The 15,894-nt window shown below is 34.9% G+C and overlaps 1 protein-coding gene across 2 annotated transcripts in view; it reads left to right on the top strand.

The window, feature by feature from the left end:
* PHIP (pleckstrin homology domain interacting protein) overlaps window positions 1-15,894 on the top strand; it is a 121,611-nt gene that overhangs the window by 86,880 nt on the left and 18,837 nt on the right. For both annotated transcript variants that reach the window (XM_060205423.1, XM_060205422.1), the window contains exons 25-31: window positions 806-913; window positions 2,457-2,581; window positions 2,712-2,794; window positions 6,901-7,012; window positions 7,217-7,278; window positions 10,214-10,369; window positions 11,797-11,917. In XM_060205423.1, the coding sequence (XP_060061406.1) occupies window positions 806-913; window positions 2,457-2,581; window positions 2,712-2,794; window positions 6,901-7,012; window positions 7,217-7,278; window positions 10,214-10,369; window positions 11,797-11,917 (767 nt within the window). The remainder of the gene's footprint in view (window positions 1-805; window positions 914-2,456; window positions 2,582-2,711; window positions 2,795-6,900; window positions 7,013-7,216; window positions 7,279-10,213; window positions 10,370-11,796; window positions 11,918-15,894) is intronic.

Below are 15,894 nucleotides of genomic sequence, written 5' to 3'. Positions count from 1 at the left end.
AATGGGGGTAAAGATGCACATGCCATACACACACACACACCCTTCCTCGGTCTTCACCACTCTGAACCAACTCTCTTAAATAGAGAAATGAGAAGAAAGGGAAAAAACACCACAGCATTGAATTTTTATTTTGTTTTTTTGTTTTTTCAGTGCTGTGGAAACCAGACATAGTTGGCAGCTCCCAATGAGGTATCTTGGCATCCTGCCTATCTAGTCCATAAAAATAAAATATATATCGAAATGCTTTTTTATTTAAAAAAATATATTCGGCATTCGTACTGCTAGACAAGTAGCAATGAAGTGACCACGACCTGTATAATTAACTTGCAGTTTAATTTTATTATCTAACATACATTAGCTTATTATTCCGAGAAAACAACAATGCCACCAAATGGCTGGCTTTATTTCTTAGTATATAATTAAAGCTATTTCAGTAGTTTGGTTACAGGCTGGCAAAATAGCTCACTTGACTAGTGCATGATTTGCTATATTCAACACCCAGGTTCTAGCCTGTCCCTCTCTACCTGTCCCTATAGTCCCTACAGAAGGAATCTTGTGCTATGGTTTCTTTCCCTCTTCTTCTATCACACTCTTTTTATCTGAAAAAGTTTTTAAAAAATTTAAAAAAAACTGTTATTTGGACATAGGACAACATCAAGAAGAAATAAAACAGTATTTTTTTTTACTGTTTTATTTTTTACTTCAAGGACATTAGATTTTATTTGTAGTATTAGCTGATTCCTCTCATCTATGTTAAAGGAAATACACTCAAGTTTTTAAATTACAATTTTTCTTTTCTTTTTAGGTTTATTATTTTCGACAAGGACATGAAGCGTATGTCGAAATGGCTCGGAAAAATAAAATTTATAGTATCAATCCCAAAAAACAGCCATGGCATAAAATGGAGTTACGGGTACAGTGTTTATTATTTAAGAACCACCCCCATGTAAAACCATGGATTTTGGAAAATTGCATTCACCTTTCTGTTTCTTTAAAAATATTTATTCCCTTTTGTTGTTCTATTGTTGTAGTTACTATTGTTGTTGTTGGATAGGATAGAGAGAAATGGTGAGAGGAGGGGGAGAGAAAGATAGACACCTGCAGACCTGCTTCACTGCTTGTGAAGTGACTCCCCTGCAGGTGGGGAGCTGGGAGCTAGAACTGGGATCTTTACACTGGTCCTTGTGCTTTGCACCACCTGTGCTTAACCCACTGCGCTACTGCCTGAATCCCTCACCTTTCTATTTTTATTATAAGAAATAGTATTATTATTACTATTATTATTATTTTGCAGTATTCAAGATGTTTTGAAATCAAAAGAAAAAAATTTTTACAATGGGTAAGATGTGCTGGCTCATATTTTGGGAAGATAAAGTATCGTACCCCAAGACAGCATTTGTCTTTTTTAATAATGGCATACTGTTTATAAAACTACAGGGTACAGTGCACCCACCTTCAGAGTTCTATAACACATGCTCCTTTTTTTATTAACATGATTTTTTAAAAAACAGTAATAAAAATACTTTTTTAATATAACCATATTTTAAAAATATTTTTATTAGTGATTTACAAGGTTATATGATAATAGGGGTATAGTTACATGTCCCTCCCATCATCAAAGTTCTGTGCCCCCACTCAACCCTCCCAAAAATGACAACTACCACGGTTTTGTAAAGTCTTAGAGATAGATGGGTTGACTACTTTTTTCCCCCGACATCATGTGTTTCAGTTCTCTATATTCCAGATATGAGAGAAACTGTCCCGGTAGTTGTCCTTTTACTTTCTTCTTACATGAAGATACTTTTTTTTTTTTTTTTTTTTTTTAATGAAATCATTCTAGGAAGAAGAGAGAGTTTAATTTTCAGTCCAACAGTTTGACTGCCTGTATAGTCTGGGAATGTTTAAACATTGGATAAAGCAGAGGTCCAGATGTTGGCTCCCATGTTACTCAGGATTTGAGTCCTTATCCCCAGATGTAGAACAGGCTTCATGAACAGTGGAGCAGTAGTGCTGACCTCCCACCTGCCCACTTCTTCTCTATCAAGAGGAAATGGAGGGAAAAATATGTTGACTGCTGGAGTCTATAAGCATCAAGCACAAGTGATAACCTTTAGTGGAAAAAAAATAAGAGTTGCACAAAATGTGAAAACTAAGCAACACTAATGTGCTGAGTAAACTTCTTAGTTTGAAATTTAATGATAATTTTTAGATGTGTTAGTGCAGTTCAAAATTACAGATCTTTGAAATGGTTAAAAACATTTTAACGATGCTTGTTTTTCATTTTTACTCTACAGAGATATAACTGCATACTAGAACGTGCACAGATATTACAGACACAGTTCAATAAGCATATATAAGCAAATAGCAGTTGCCACCTTGATAAAAGGGTGTTTTATTGAATATGTCTGGCAACTTGTTTGGTAAAGATGGTTTCTTATTTTCTTGATCTTCTTTAGGAACAAGAACTGATGAAAATAGTTGGTATAAAGTATGAAGTGGGATTGCCTACACTTTGCTGCCTTAAACTAGCTTTTCTAGATCCTGATACTGGTAAACTGACTGGCGGATCATTTACCATGAAGTAAGAACTATTGAAAGAGGCAATGGTTTCTTATTATTGTAGATTGTTTTTCAAGATTCAAATAAATTTGAACGGCTTTTAAATATTTTTAGGTATGTGACCTAATCTATTTGTTTCTATTTGTAATTAGATACCATGATATGCCTGATGTTATAGATTTCCTAGTCTTGAGACAACAATTTGACGACGCAAAATATAGGCGTTGGAATATAGGTGGGTAATTTATTTAGAAGCCATAGATGTTGACTATTTCTTTTTATATTTTGATAAATGATTTGCTATTTTCCCACAATTTATAAAAAATAATCAGATAAATTTTGCGACTTATGGTAATATTAATAGCAAAGTAAGTTATTGTGTCAGTATTTTTAAAAAAATTTTTTCTTTTTTTTAAATTTATTTACTTAAGAAAGGAGACATTAACAAAAATCATAGGGTGGGGGGGGGTTACAACTCCACACAATTCCCACCACCCAATCTCCATATCCCATCCCCTCCCCAATAGCTTTCCCATTCATTCTCTATCCCTCTGGGAGCATGGACCCAGGGTCCTTGTAGGTTGCAGAAGGTGGGAGGTCTGGCTTCTGTAATTGCTTCCCCGCTGAATATGGACATTGATTGGTCGGTCCATGCTCCCAGTCTGCCTCTCTCTTTCCCTAGTAGGGTGAGTCTCTGGGGAAGTGGAACTCCAGGACACATTGGTGGGGTCTTCAGTCCAGGGAAGCCTGGCCGGCATCCTGATGGCATCAGGAACCTGGTGGCTGTTTTTTTTTTTTTTTTTTATGAATAGTCTAATTTTAATCTAGTTGACCCTGGAATATCAAACATTTTTCTCTTCTATATTTGGTAAGTTAAAATTATTTATATCAAATTGTGCAAAATTGTACCCCTCTTCTCCTATGGTTTTGTCAATATTTCCTTTTTTCCAAATAAAAAAGAAATTTAAAGAATTATATGTTTTTCTTTCAGTTATTCACATAATTTAATTGAATTTTTATCTCATAATTATTAATGATAACAATTCAGATTTGAAGCAAAAAAAAAATCCTCCACTTCAAAGTTTTCAATAAATGGAACTGAGACTAAAACTAAACTGGTTTTTTTTAGTTGACTAACCCATCTTTAAAATTAAAAATGTTAGTTAAAAAAAGGATGTAGAAACTGAAAATCTTAATACTTAGATTCATTAATTTATGTACAGAAGGCTGTGTTCATTTGCATTTTTCATACTCAAAACAAAGCTGCTCTTTGTCATTTGGCTTGGGTTATGGTGTGCATGTGGCAAATTTGGTTTGAGTAAATATATCAATTCATAGGTCTATCTGCCCTTCTTCCAGTACCTGAAGATGGCATTGAAATGATGGTTTGTTTTATCTTATTTGTCTTTGGTAAACTTACAAATTTATACATGTGCCCCAAAAATAAAAACTACGGAATTGAATGCTATCAAACTTAGTGACATGAAACGCATTTAAAGTCTAAAACATTTTTCATCAGATACATGAGTAACTTAATGACATAGAGACACAAAATTTAGCACAAGAAATAATAAAAGGAATTTCAAATAATAGTCACTCATTGGAAACTTCAGTATCTGTCTAGCAAGTATCTGTAGACAGCCAGTCTAGAAGACTCTTCTCCAAGAGTGATGTTTTCAAAGGATAAATATGAAATTGATAAGTTGCCTATTATCTGACTTAGAGGGAACTTATACTGAAGATCATTTTGTAGTTTGAGCTATTAGAGAGTGAGAAAAGGCATCAGAATCAGATATTCAGGGACAAAAATGAGCATTAAAAATTAAATAAGTACTAAATTTAGCTGAAACAAGATCATTTAAGAATAAAATTGTATCCTCTTTGGCTCAGTAGCATTATTACTTTCATGGCAATGATTTTAGATAACCTGAATTTGGCTTAAATAAAATATACATAAAAGCGTTTATACAGTTAACTGAAAAGAATCTCAGTACGCCCATGTCTAAAATTTATAAAGAGCTACTCTATAAAATCTGTGTATGAATTCAAGAATATACAGTTATGAACTTCAAGTGTTTCTGTTAATATTCATATACCACTTGACAAGATAAATATATATTTTTCTAAGAACAAGCATCTGCCAATTAATTATAGGATAATATTGTTTGCACTTCATTTTAGCAATTTACCAGTGTTTTACAAGATTATGGGACTTCAGGGCTATAATTTCACACCCATTCTACAGGATGAGTGTAAATCCCCAAGCTGCCACTAAAGTTCCGAGGTTCCCTACGCCAGACCATGCCTATAAACAAACTTGCAAAAATAAATAAATAAAAATAAGAGGGAAAAAGGAAAGAAAGTGGTAGCTAATCTATTTCATGGATTTCTTGTAAGTTCATTTGTTTCAATCATTTATATTCCACATGAGTGAAACTTCAGTAATTGTAGAGGACAAATATTAATAGGCAGGCGAAGAATTTTCCAGAGACAAACTAGTTACAGCCAGTGCCACACCAAGAATTATGGCATGCGGGAGACAGGATTTGTCTTTAAAAATTAAAAACTAGGTAAATAGGGCAAACATTGAACACTAAGATAACTCAAATGAATGTATATCAAAATTTCTTGTATTATTTCTAAATGTATAGGTGAATACTTTTTCTTGGATGTCGGTGCTAGTTGATCTTTATTTTTTTCAGGTGAATGGTCTTAACTACCAAGTACTATTTAAAATCATATTAATGGTAATAACTAAGCCTGCCATTAGAAGTGTTTAAAGCTTACTCTGCATGGTGAACTCTCCTATCTTAGCTTCTTTGTTACTTTATAATATGATTCATATAGTTAGACACACAAGTTTTTCTGAATAGCTTTTTGAAGCTATTATATGTATTCTGAGGATGTGGTGATCTCAGAATGCTGTTTATTAAATTATGTAGTAGCTTCTCACTAAGCTCAGTACCACTAATAAACATATGGCAGCCATTAATTTTGTAATGTAGTATATCATATTTCCTTCTACTATTGCTGACTATTAGAGTACTTGATACTAAACATAAGTCCAAGTGTGTATCCACACAGTACATCTGTAATTAGTTTGCAGTTGTGTTCGATTAACTTATGCCTGACTCTACCGTACTTTTACATTTGTTTTGTTAAGTGTTTAATTTATGCTACTATGTCTCTATTAACTTTAATACCCTTTTTTAAAAAATGTTTTTATCATTGGATAGAGACAGAGATTGTTCGGAGAAGGAGGGGTAGAGAGGGAAAGATACAGAGAGACATCTGCAGACCTGCTTCACCATTTGTGAAGCCTTCCCCCTGCAGGTGTGGACCACGGGCTTGAACCTGGGTCCTTGAGCACTATAATGTGAGCACTTAACCAGGTGTGCCACCACCTGGCCCCAACTTTAAAATTCTTATTGGTAAGAAAACCTAAGAGCATAAATACTGTGTTATGTATTGAAAAGAGAAACTATTGGGTCATCAGAAAAGTTGTGGTGTATTCTGCTATGATTTTCTATGTAAAAATGTGTCATGACTTTTCTGACAGCCCAGTATTTAGTTGTGCTCCAAGATAAATTCATTTAATCTTTGGGCAGGTTACTTAGGTGTTTTGTACCCTAACCTAAACTAGCAGAGGATGGGGAGAGGAAAAGAATGTAGTTTCAGTATGACACACAGGAATGTTGAGAAAATAGAACATAGCTAACTTATTAAGGTCTTTGGACAAAGCAGGTTCAATAATGTAGTGATAGAATGCAATTGGTTAGCAAGGAGGACGTGAGGGGCGCTTTTTAAGAGTTAATTTGTGTGTGTTTGTGTGTGTGTGTGTGAGTTTATAATAAGGGAAAGTGAGAATATGTATTGTGTGTGTTGTAGCCTAACAAAGACGACTTTGAAGGAAGGCAGTTTGGATTTTTTTGTTGTGTATTGGTTATTGTGGGACTGGGGTCTTTGCTTTGGGAAACAAATACAGGAAGATACTTGGATAGACTATAATCTTTGTTGAGCATAAATTATGAAACTGCATTATTTTACTTGATAAAAAGTGAGTACAGTACTAGTGATGGATTTTATGTTAAATGTTAGTTGAAATCCTTAAGATACACAAAGTATGTGCAAGCTGGTAAGTCACACATTAGGTATTATTAAATAGTGTTTTCCTCTCAGTTATGTTGATTTTATTTATTAATTTTGGAGTTGTAAGTCCCTTTTTAATGTCCCTGAAATTATATAGGCATTTCAGGTACCTTAAAGGTATAATTTGGGAACAAGGAGTAATAATTGGAGCAGTACTTTTCAGAGTAATGAGATGTCTTTATTTTTATATAGGTGACCGTTTCAGATCAGTCATAGATGATGCCTGGTGGTTTGGAACAATTGAAAGCCAGGAACCTCTTCAACCTGAGTACCCTGATAGTTTATTTCAGTGCTATAATGTATGGTAAGGAAATAATGTTTGTGTTTTTACTTCATCTGGACTTACTATGAATATTTTTCCTGTTAATAAAGTGATATTCTTTTTTTCTTCCTGGTTTTAATTACTGATTTAATGGTAGCTTAAACACTGAAATGACGTATCTTTAGTAATATGATTTCATAATGTTGTAGTATAATTATTTTTAAAAAATATTTTCTTTCCTCTAAGCTGGGACAATGGAGATACAGAAAAAATGAGTCCTTGGGATATGGAGCTAATACCTAATAATGGTAAGTGTATATACTGGGTTTTTTGTGCCTGCATTATGGAACTAATATCTTAAGTAAAAAAAAAAAATGTGATTAGCTAGTTTACTGTTGCATATGGTTATTAGGAAAATTAAATAGAAAATACTCAGGGCCAGAAAGATTGCTTACCCCAAGAGTACATGGTATGGACATGACCCAGATTTGAGCTCTAGTAGGACAGGGGGCACTTTGTGCCTCTCTCACTCTGTCTCTTCAGCTAAATGCAAAAGTAGCCTGGATTAGTTTCAAAACAAACAAACGAAAACCTGCATGTATCAAGCCCTGGCTCTATAGAAAGAAGAAAAGAAGATTTAAAAAAAAAAAAAAACACAGATACTCAGCAAATACTTATATCTGTGTTTTGGAAGACCTTGCAGTGAACAATAATAGAAAGAAATAGTGCCTGTTTTCAAATTTACAGTCTAGTGGGGAAGATTAAAATTGATTGCAGTAAAATTTGAAAATGTTCAGCTAATTACTATTCACTCCGAGAGAGCACCTGGTAGCCAAATAGTTTTGTGATTACAAAATTTACATTTTGTAATCAGTTAGTAGTAAGAGTTCTGGTGTCAGCGAGATACAGTCATTTCATAGCTATGTCATCTTTTTTTCTTTCAAATATTTTAATTTATTTTTATTGTTGGGTGGAGACAAAGAGAAATTAAGAGGGGAGGGGAAGACAGGATGAGAAAGATAGACACCTGCAGACCTGTTTCACTGCTTGTGAAGCAACCCTCTGCAGATAGGGAGGGAGCCGGGGACTCAAACTGGGATCCTTATGCTGGTCTGTGTGCTTCAGGCCATGTGCGTTTTAGGACATGAGCACTTAACCCACTGCTCTCCTGCCACCTTCCCTCTCTGCCATCTTCTTTTGTAAATGAATTAACCTGAAAGTTGAAACCCCAAGATTCCTAGATCTTAGTTTTTGACATTATGCAAAGTTATATATTCTTAATAAGTATAAAGTTATATATACTTAATAGACTGTGATGAGCAATGCATTACATCATATGTGTGGCACATATAAAAGATGAATGAGGTAGTTTTAAGTAAAAACAAGAACTGTTGCCCTGCCTGTATATGTCCTGACACATTATCTTGTCATTTGTGAGTTAGCTTTATGCGATGAGCATAACACTTGGTACTGAATAAAGGCCATTGTGACTAAAGCTTGAGGACAACATTTCCTGTCTCCTCATTTTTGTTTTTTTCAATTTAAAAGGGGAAGGCGCTAAATTTGTATTTGTCAAAAGGTTGACAATATTAACACCACGTTGTTTCACATTCATTTCATTTTAATGAGAGAGAGAAATAAGACACCAGAGCTTTATGGTGATGCTGGAAATTGAATGAGTCCTCATAGTCTCAGGCATGAGGGTCTTTTGCATAACCATTGTGCTATCTCCACAGCCTCAACAGCGGTTCTTGAATGTGGGGACATCCAGAAGAATATTATTTGGGTATTTTTGTTTTCTTTTATTATCAGATAAAATATTTTTTAAACAAAATCTGATTTGTAAATGGAATTGCTCTAATTATTGTGTTCTGGAAAAAAAAAAAAAAACACAGAGAAAAGATAACTTGAAAAAGCCAATCCTATCTTGTATACTCTAGAATTGAGACCTTGATTATGATGATGAGTGTCCCCAAACTATTTTTGAAAATCACAACTTTGAAATACTACCAAGAAGCTGGGTGGTGATGCCACCTGATTGAGAGTATATGTTAATATGCCCAAGGGGCTTGGTTCAAGCCCCGGACCCCCTTCTGTAGGGGCTGGAGGAAGCTTTGCAAGCTGTGAAACAGTGCAGCAGATAGCTTTCTTTCTCCTCTCTTGATTTCTCACTGTCCTAGAAAATAAAAGGCAGGGGTTTGGCAGTTGGAAGGAAAAGAGGAAAAATGGTACTTGGAGCAGTGAATTTGTCATGTAGTCACCAAGCTCCGGCAGTAACCCTTTTAGCAGTGTGTGTGTGTGTGTGTGTGTGTGTGTGTGTGTGTGTGTGTGTGTGTGTTACCAAAAACATACTTTTTATTCCATTGCTAAATCAGAAGAAACATATTTCTACTTTTAATTTATACTTTGGGAAAAGTTTTAATTTGAATATTATTATTTAATATTATTTAATATTATTAATATTATTATTTAATATTATTTAATATTATTGATTCCTACAAAATCTGTATGAGGAGAAAGTAGTTTTGGCATCCCCCCCCCCCAATTTGGACGTTCATCTGTACTTGAATAGTTTTGTCTGTTAAGTAGGGAGGAGAAAGAATTTTGATTATATATAAGTGGTAACACATTTCTTAGTATTTCTCTGATAAAATCTTACTGAAAGGAAACACTGTATGGTAGACTTGTAGACTTTGTCTCACCATTGACCATTGATGAGTCTCTCTACTAAGGTACTAAACACTAAAGCAATGCAGAAAGCAGACTTTCATTAGTGAAGAGAAGCATGCATAAGAATCATCTGTCATTATTCACAAAAGTTCCTACAATTTTAAAAGAATGAGAATTTTAAGTATTCCTAAAAAATGCCTTTATTCGATATGTATGTTTTTTATTAGATTAATTGTGTTATAAATTAATTTAGACTTTTAAATATGCTTCATTTTTCTATTTTAATTTCACCTGTAACTGATTTTGGAGCATATTGTCATATATAATTTTTAAGAAGTAATTATATGCACACCTAGAGAATAAATTACAATGGACTATTAATTCATAAAGTTAATATTTTAAAAATAATTTAAATTTTACTGATCCTTTAAAAGGTACTTACCTTTTATGAAAATAACATATTTACTAAATCATATTTTCCTTTTATGACAATATCAACAGTGTACTCTAAAGGTAATTTAAATATAAATTGCTGCATATTTTCACTAAATGTGCTTATCTTTTGTATTTCAGCCGTATTTCCTGAAGAACTAGGTACCAGTGTTCCTTTAACTGATGTTGAATGTAGATCATTGATCTATAAGCCTCTTGATGGGGAATGGGGTTCTAGTCCCAGGGATGAAGAATGTGAAAGAATTGTTGCAGGAATAAACCAGTTGATGACACTAGGTAAATAATAGTACCACACAAATATAGAAGAAGAAAAAAAAACACTGCTAGATAGGAAAAATACTGTGACTCAGTTTTTTTTCCCTTACAGTATCAGTTGGTGGTCTGCAAGCATTTTAGTGCATTTTTTTGTAATGTTGTCTTACACAAGCCTCAGCTATCTAAGAACAGTTAAAAATGGCGTTACTGTTAGCTGTATTTCAAAATGAGGAACGTTGGTGATGTCTCTGAAAAAATCAGGTTCATCCATAATCTAATATTTGAAAACCTTTGATACATTGAAGTTGTTAAATGAATTAGGAAAGTAGATCTGGAAGCTGAATGATACTTGTCCCTGAAGGTATGTATACAGAAGAGAATGTTTTGTTTTCTTTCTTTAGATAGAGACAGAGAGCCAATGAAGCAGAGGAAAAATGAAAGGGACTACCATACTGAAGTTTAATGCAGTAGGGGTCAGTCTTGAGTCTAGGTACTTCCCACTATCCAAATAATACATTATACAAATGAGCTATTTCACCAGTCTTAAAAGAGAAAATTTGTAAAGAAAGGATGAAGGGGAGAGTGCTGGTAGTAGTGGTTCTCAGTTGGACTTCACAATTCTGGGCTGACACTTTTAGATAGGAAAAGAGAGAGACTACAGTGCCCAAACTTGCCCCAGTTCTGTGGGGGATCAGGGTTAGAACCTGGATTGTGTATGGCAAAGCACACATACTCCCAGGTGAATTATCTCACCAGTCCTCTTTTCTTTTTTTCCTGTCTCTCTCTCTCTTTCTCTCTTTCTCTCTCTCTCCCTCCCTCTCCCTCTCTCTCCCTCCTACTTTGTCTTTATGATTTAATAATGTTTTGCATGATAAGATTATAGGGTATATTTCCATACTAAATTTAATTAAACAATGGGCTTCTAGAGTACAAGCTCTAAACTAGTATGTGGTGATTTCTAGCAGCCCACTGTTAGTAGTAAATCTACTTGAAAGAGTCTAAGGAGAAATTAATATGAATAAGAAGAGGTAGAGACATAATGTATGAGATAATTTTATTAAGAAAGAATAAGAAAGTTGTATTATGTGACTGAGTGAAAAGTGTCACGTGATCTCAACTAGGGTCTAGATTTTAATCCATAGGTTCCTATGTGGATTAATTTCTGTTTTTTTCCCCTCTGAATGCATGCTTCGCAGAATTAAGCTTTGTGAGATAGGATTATAAATTGAATCTCAGTGCCATACATCATTGTGACTAATAGAATGCAAACGACACAACTTGGCAGCGTTAATGTAGGTGTAGGAAAAGTTGAGTTTCAGCTAAACTATATCTGTAAAAACACAGCGGCAGATTGGTTATGTGAACTGGAACTTAACTAATTCAGACAGAAAATTTTGTGATTTACATAAATGCAATATAAAATACATTTGTGAATTTATTTATTTTAGATATTGCTTCTGCATTTGTGGCCCCTGTGGATCTACAAGCCTATCCTATGTATTGCACTGTAGTGGCATATCCAACGGATTTAAGTACAATTAAACAAAGACTGGAGAACAGATTTTACAGGTTAGAACTGAAAACACTGTTTATGTTGCAGCTACCAAGAGAAAGCCTGTGACCTATTATCTAATCTTCTACATCTGTTTTTCTAAAACTTTCAGATGACTATTATTGAGTAGATTTCCTGCTATTCTGCATTTCTAACAATTTTATTTTATTTTTTTTAATTTTATTTTTTTTTAATTTTTTATTTAAGAAAGGATTAATGAACAAAAACATAAGGTAGGAGGGGTACAACTCCACACAATTCCCACCACCCAATCTCCATAACCCACCCCCTCCCCTGATAGTTTTCCCATTCTCTAGCCCTCTGGGAGCATGGACGTTGAGGGTTGCAGAAGGTAGAAGGTCTGGCTTCTGTAATTGCTTCCCCGCTGAACATGGGCGTTGACTGGTTCTAACAATTTTAAGTTATGTTATTGCTCTTGCTCTGCAAGCCACATTTGGAATACTCCTAAATTGTTTTTTTTTTCTAGTTACTAGACACTGTTTTCATAGCTTGTAAATCCAGCAAAATTATTTTTCCTAGTTGCTGCCTTAAAATGTTTATTTATTTTTTTATAAACTAAAATATCACAGATTATATATTTTTTCCTAATTTCCTCATGTTTTTCTTTTTTTTTTCCCCTCCCAAACACTTTATTGGGAGGGACTGTACAGTTAACACATGAATACAATTTCTTTCATCTGCTCACTATAGATAAATGCAAAACACTTTGACCCCCAATATGTCTGTTTTCACCATAGTGCACTATGGGCATCTCAGTCCCCTCTCTGCATGCTCTCATTTGTTCCTCCCAGAGTCCTTTGCTTTTGCATTATTCCATACCCAGTCCAGGTTTAAGCTGTTTTTTGCTTTCTCTGTTTCTTAAGTTCTACGTATAAGCGAGATCCAGTATTCTTATTGTTTTTGGTTTATCTCACTTTACTTGTGTTCTATTTTTGAATGCTTATGAATAATTAAGTGAGAAAAAATTATTTTTTCATAGTTGCAGTTTAGTATAAAATAAAACTAATCTGGGGACAGGGTGGTGGTATACCCGGTTAAGCGCACATACGTAATACTGTGTGAAAGGATATGTGCTGGGACCCAGATTTAAGCCCCTGCTCCCCACCTGCAGGGGGAAAGTTTCACAAGTGATGAAGCAGGGCTGTAGGTGTCTATCTTTATCTATCCCTCTCTGTCTCCCCATCCCCTCAGTTAAGGGGAAAAAAGGCTGCCAGAAGCAGTGGATTCATAGTGCTATCACCAAGCCCCGGTGACGAGGCAAAAAAAAAATCACTAATTTTGGCGCCGGCAGTAGTGCAGCAGTTTAAATGCACCTAGCAACAAGGGCAACAAAAATGGGTAAAAATGGCTTCCAGGAGCAGTGGGTTTGTAGTGCAGGCACCAAGCCCCAGTGAAAACCAACTATATAGCTAATTTTAAAAGCACACCTGGAATTACAATTCCATTAACAATTTTGATAAGACATTTGAGTTCTAATCTTGGACAGGCTTTATTGCCTAAAATATATTTTCAGAAATGAAATTAAGTTTATAACTTTCACCCAATGACTTTTCATTTTTTTGTGTAACTTGCTTAACAGATCAACACTTAACTATTAGGTCATATTGCCTTAAAATTTTTAACAAGAAGCTTGTTTTGAAGCTAGGGATTTTTTTCATTTTGTGAGGCTGATTTATGGCTCTATCTTACATAGAAACATAGCCTTTTGGGGAGAGTAGCCTAACAATTTATACAACAGGCTATCAGGCTTGTTGGTATCATATTCAGTCCCTAATGCTAATGCCACCATAAGCCAGACCTGAGTAGTACTTGGATTTAGGAAGGAAGGAAGGAAGGAAGGAAGGAAGGAAGGAAGGAAGGAAGGAAGGAAGGAAGGAAGGGAGGGAGGGAGGGAGGGAGGGAGGAAAGATGGAAGGATGGATGGAAGGAAGGGGGGGAGGAGAACCCTTAGTTGTGATAACCAAGGTTTTTTTTGTTTTTTTTCCCTATAATTAAGAATTCTTCAGACATTTTTAGAGTCTTCAGCTGGGAAGAAGCACCCCAATTGATGTCACTAAAATAAAGAAGCAAAGTGCTAGACTCAGATTCTGAAGAATTTTCTGATTTTTTGTTAGGTATTTCTACTGCTGCTTCATTGTTAACTTGTTAAAAGCACAAAAAGCCATTTTACCCTTGAAGCACACTTTAAATCTTTCAAGACCAGCTATCAGTGATTAAAGAGAGAGCATGATGAATAGCTACCTTTAATCCTAGATCCATAAATTGCAAAATCTGAGTAATTATGTGTAATACTTCAGAGGTAGGACAAGCAATGGGGAGAGAGGAAAAGTTGTTCTTATACTGTTAGACTATAGCCTCTGATGTCTTCCATTATTGTTATAAATAAAAATTTTCACAGAAATACTGCTTAGCAAGATAATTGCTAAACTAGGCTATATCTCCACATACACTGCGGTTTAATTAGGCATTTTGGCATAAGCCTATCCTAGTAACCAAATCAGAAAAAAAAAATCATTTGGAGCAGAATCTTTGCACAAATTAAAAACTGCCTATTTTTCAACCTCGTAATTAGCTATATACATAAATTATGTTCTTACTGAATATAATTGTGCTTTTATATGCTGTTTTACTTCTTAATGCTTTTTTCCTTCTTTTACTCATTGACTTTATACTTTTTTCCTTTTTTTGTTGCCCTTGTTTTATCATTGTTATGATTATTACTATTGTTATTGATGTAGTTGTTGTTAGGACAGAAATGGAGAGAGATGGGGAAGAAAGAGGAGGAGAGAAAGATAGACACCTGCAGACCTGCTTCACCACTTGTGTAGTGACACCCCAACCCCACAAGTGGGGAGCCAGGGGTTTGAACCCGGATCTTTATGCCTGTTCTTGCACTTTGCGCCATGTGCGCTTAACCCGCTGCGCTACTGCCCGACCCACCATTGACTTTATACTTTCACATGTAGAGCATGTGGCTTTCTTCTCTGATTAAGTCTAGTTCAGTCTCCTGTTAGCTGCTATCAGTTTGCACGGCTGCTGTTAATTTAATCTAAAGATATTGTTTTTGAGTCCCCTCCCCTTTTTTTTTTTTAAATGAATTACAGAGTTGTGTTTTACTAGAACAGTGATTAGCTCTGGCTTGCTTATGGTAGCGTGGAGGATTGAACTTGGAAATTTGGAGCCTCAGGCATAGCTCCCACCTGCACAGATTTTTTAAAATATTTATTTCCCCTTTTGTTGTCCTTATTTTTTTATTGTTGTACTTATTGTTGTTGTTATTTTGTCGTCGTTGTTAGATAGGCCAGAGAGAGATGGGGAGTCTGAGAGGGTAAGAGAAAGACACCTGCAGACCTGCTTCACCATCTGTGAAGTGACTCCCCTGCAGGTGAGGAGCCAGGGGCTCAAACTGGGATTCTTACGCAGGTTCTTGGGCTTTGAGCTTAACATGCTCCGCTACCACCTGACTCCCTGTAGATTTTTTTTTTTTAAGAATTACCTATTTATTTGAGAGAAAGAGAATGAGAATCAGAACATTACTGTAGCATATGTAGTGCCAGAGATTGAACTCAGAACCACACCCTTCCTTACAAGTCAGGTATTTCACCCATTGTACAGCTTCCTGGACTACATGGTTTTTTATTTGCTTTCAGTAATAATAAAATGCAATACTATAATATATATAATACTGTCAGTTTAATATTCAAAAATAATTGTTAATTAGCTAGCTGGAAAATGTCACATGTTCCTATACTTTTACACTTAGTAAGCTCCTGGATACCTTTTATTTTCACGTTTGGATTTTAGCAGTGTCGCTAAATTAAAATTCTTGCATTTCTATATGAAAATTATATGTTTATAACCAAAAATTGGTACATGGCAGTTTCATGCAAAACAAAAACTTACCATTCTGTCGCTGTTTTATCTCAGAAAGAAGCATTAATGCTTTTTTTTTTTTCTCTTTTTGAGAGACCAC

Source organism: Erinaceus europaeus, chromosome 13 (assembly GCF_950295315.1).
Source record: "Erinaceus europaeus chromosome 13, mEriEur2.1, whole genome shotgun sequence".
NCBI classification, from domain to species: domain Eukaryota; kingdom Metazoa; phylum Chordata; class Mammalia; order Eulipotyphla; family Erinaceidae; genus Erinaceus; species Erinaceus europaeus.
The sequence above is the reverse complement of the archived record's forward strand: the minus strand, read 5'-3'. Positions and strand labels throughout refer to the sequence as shown.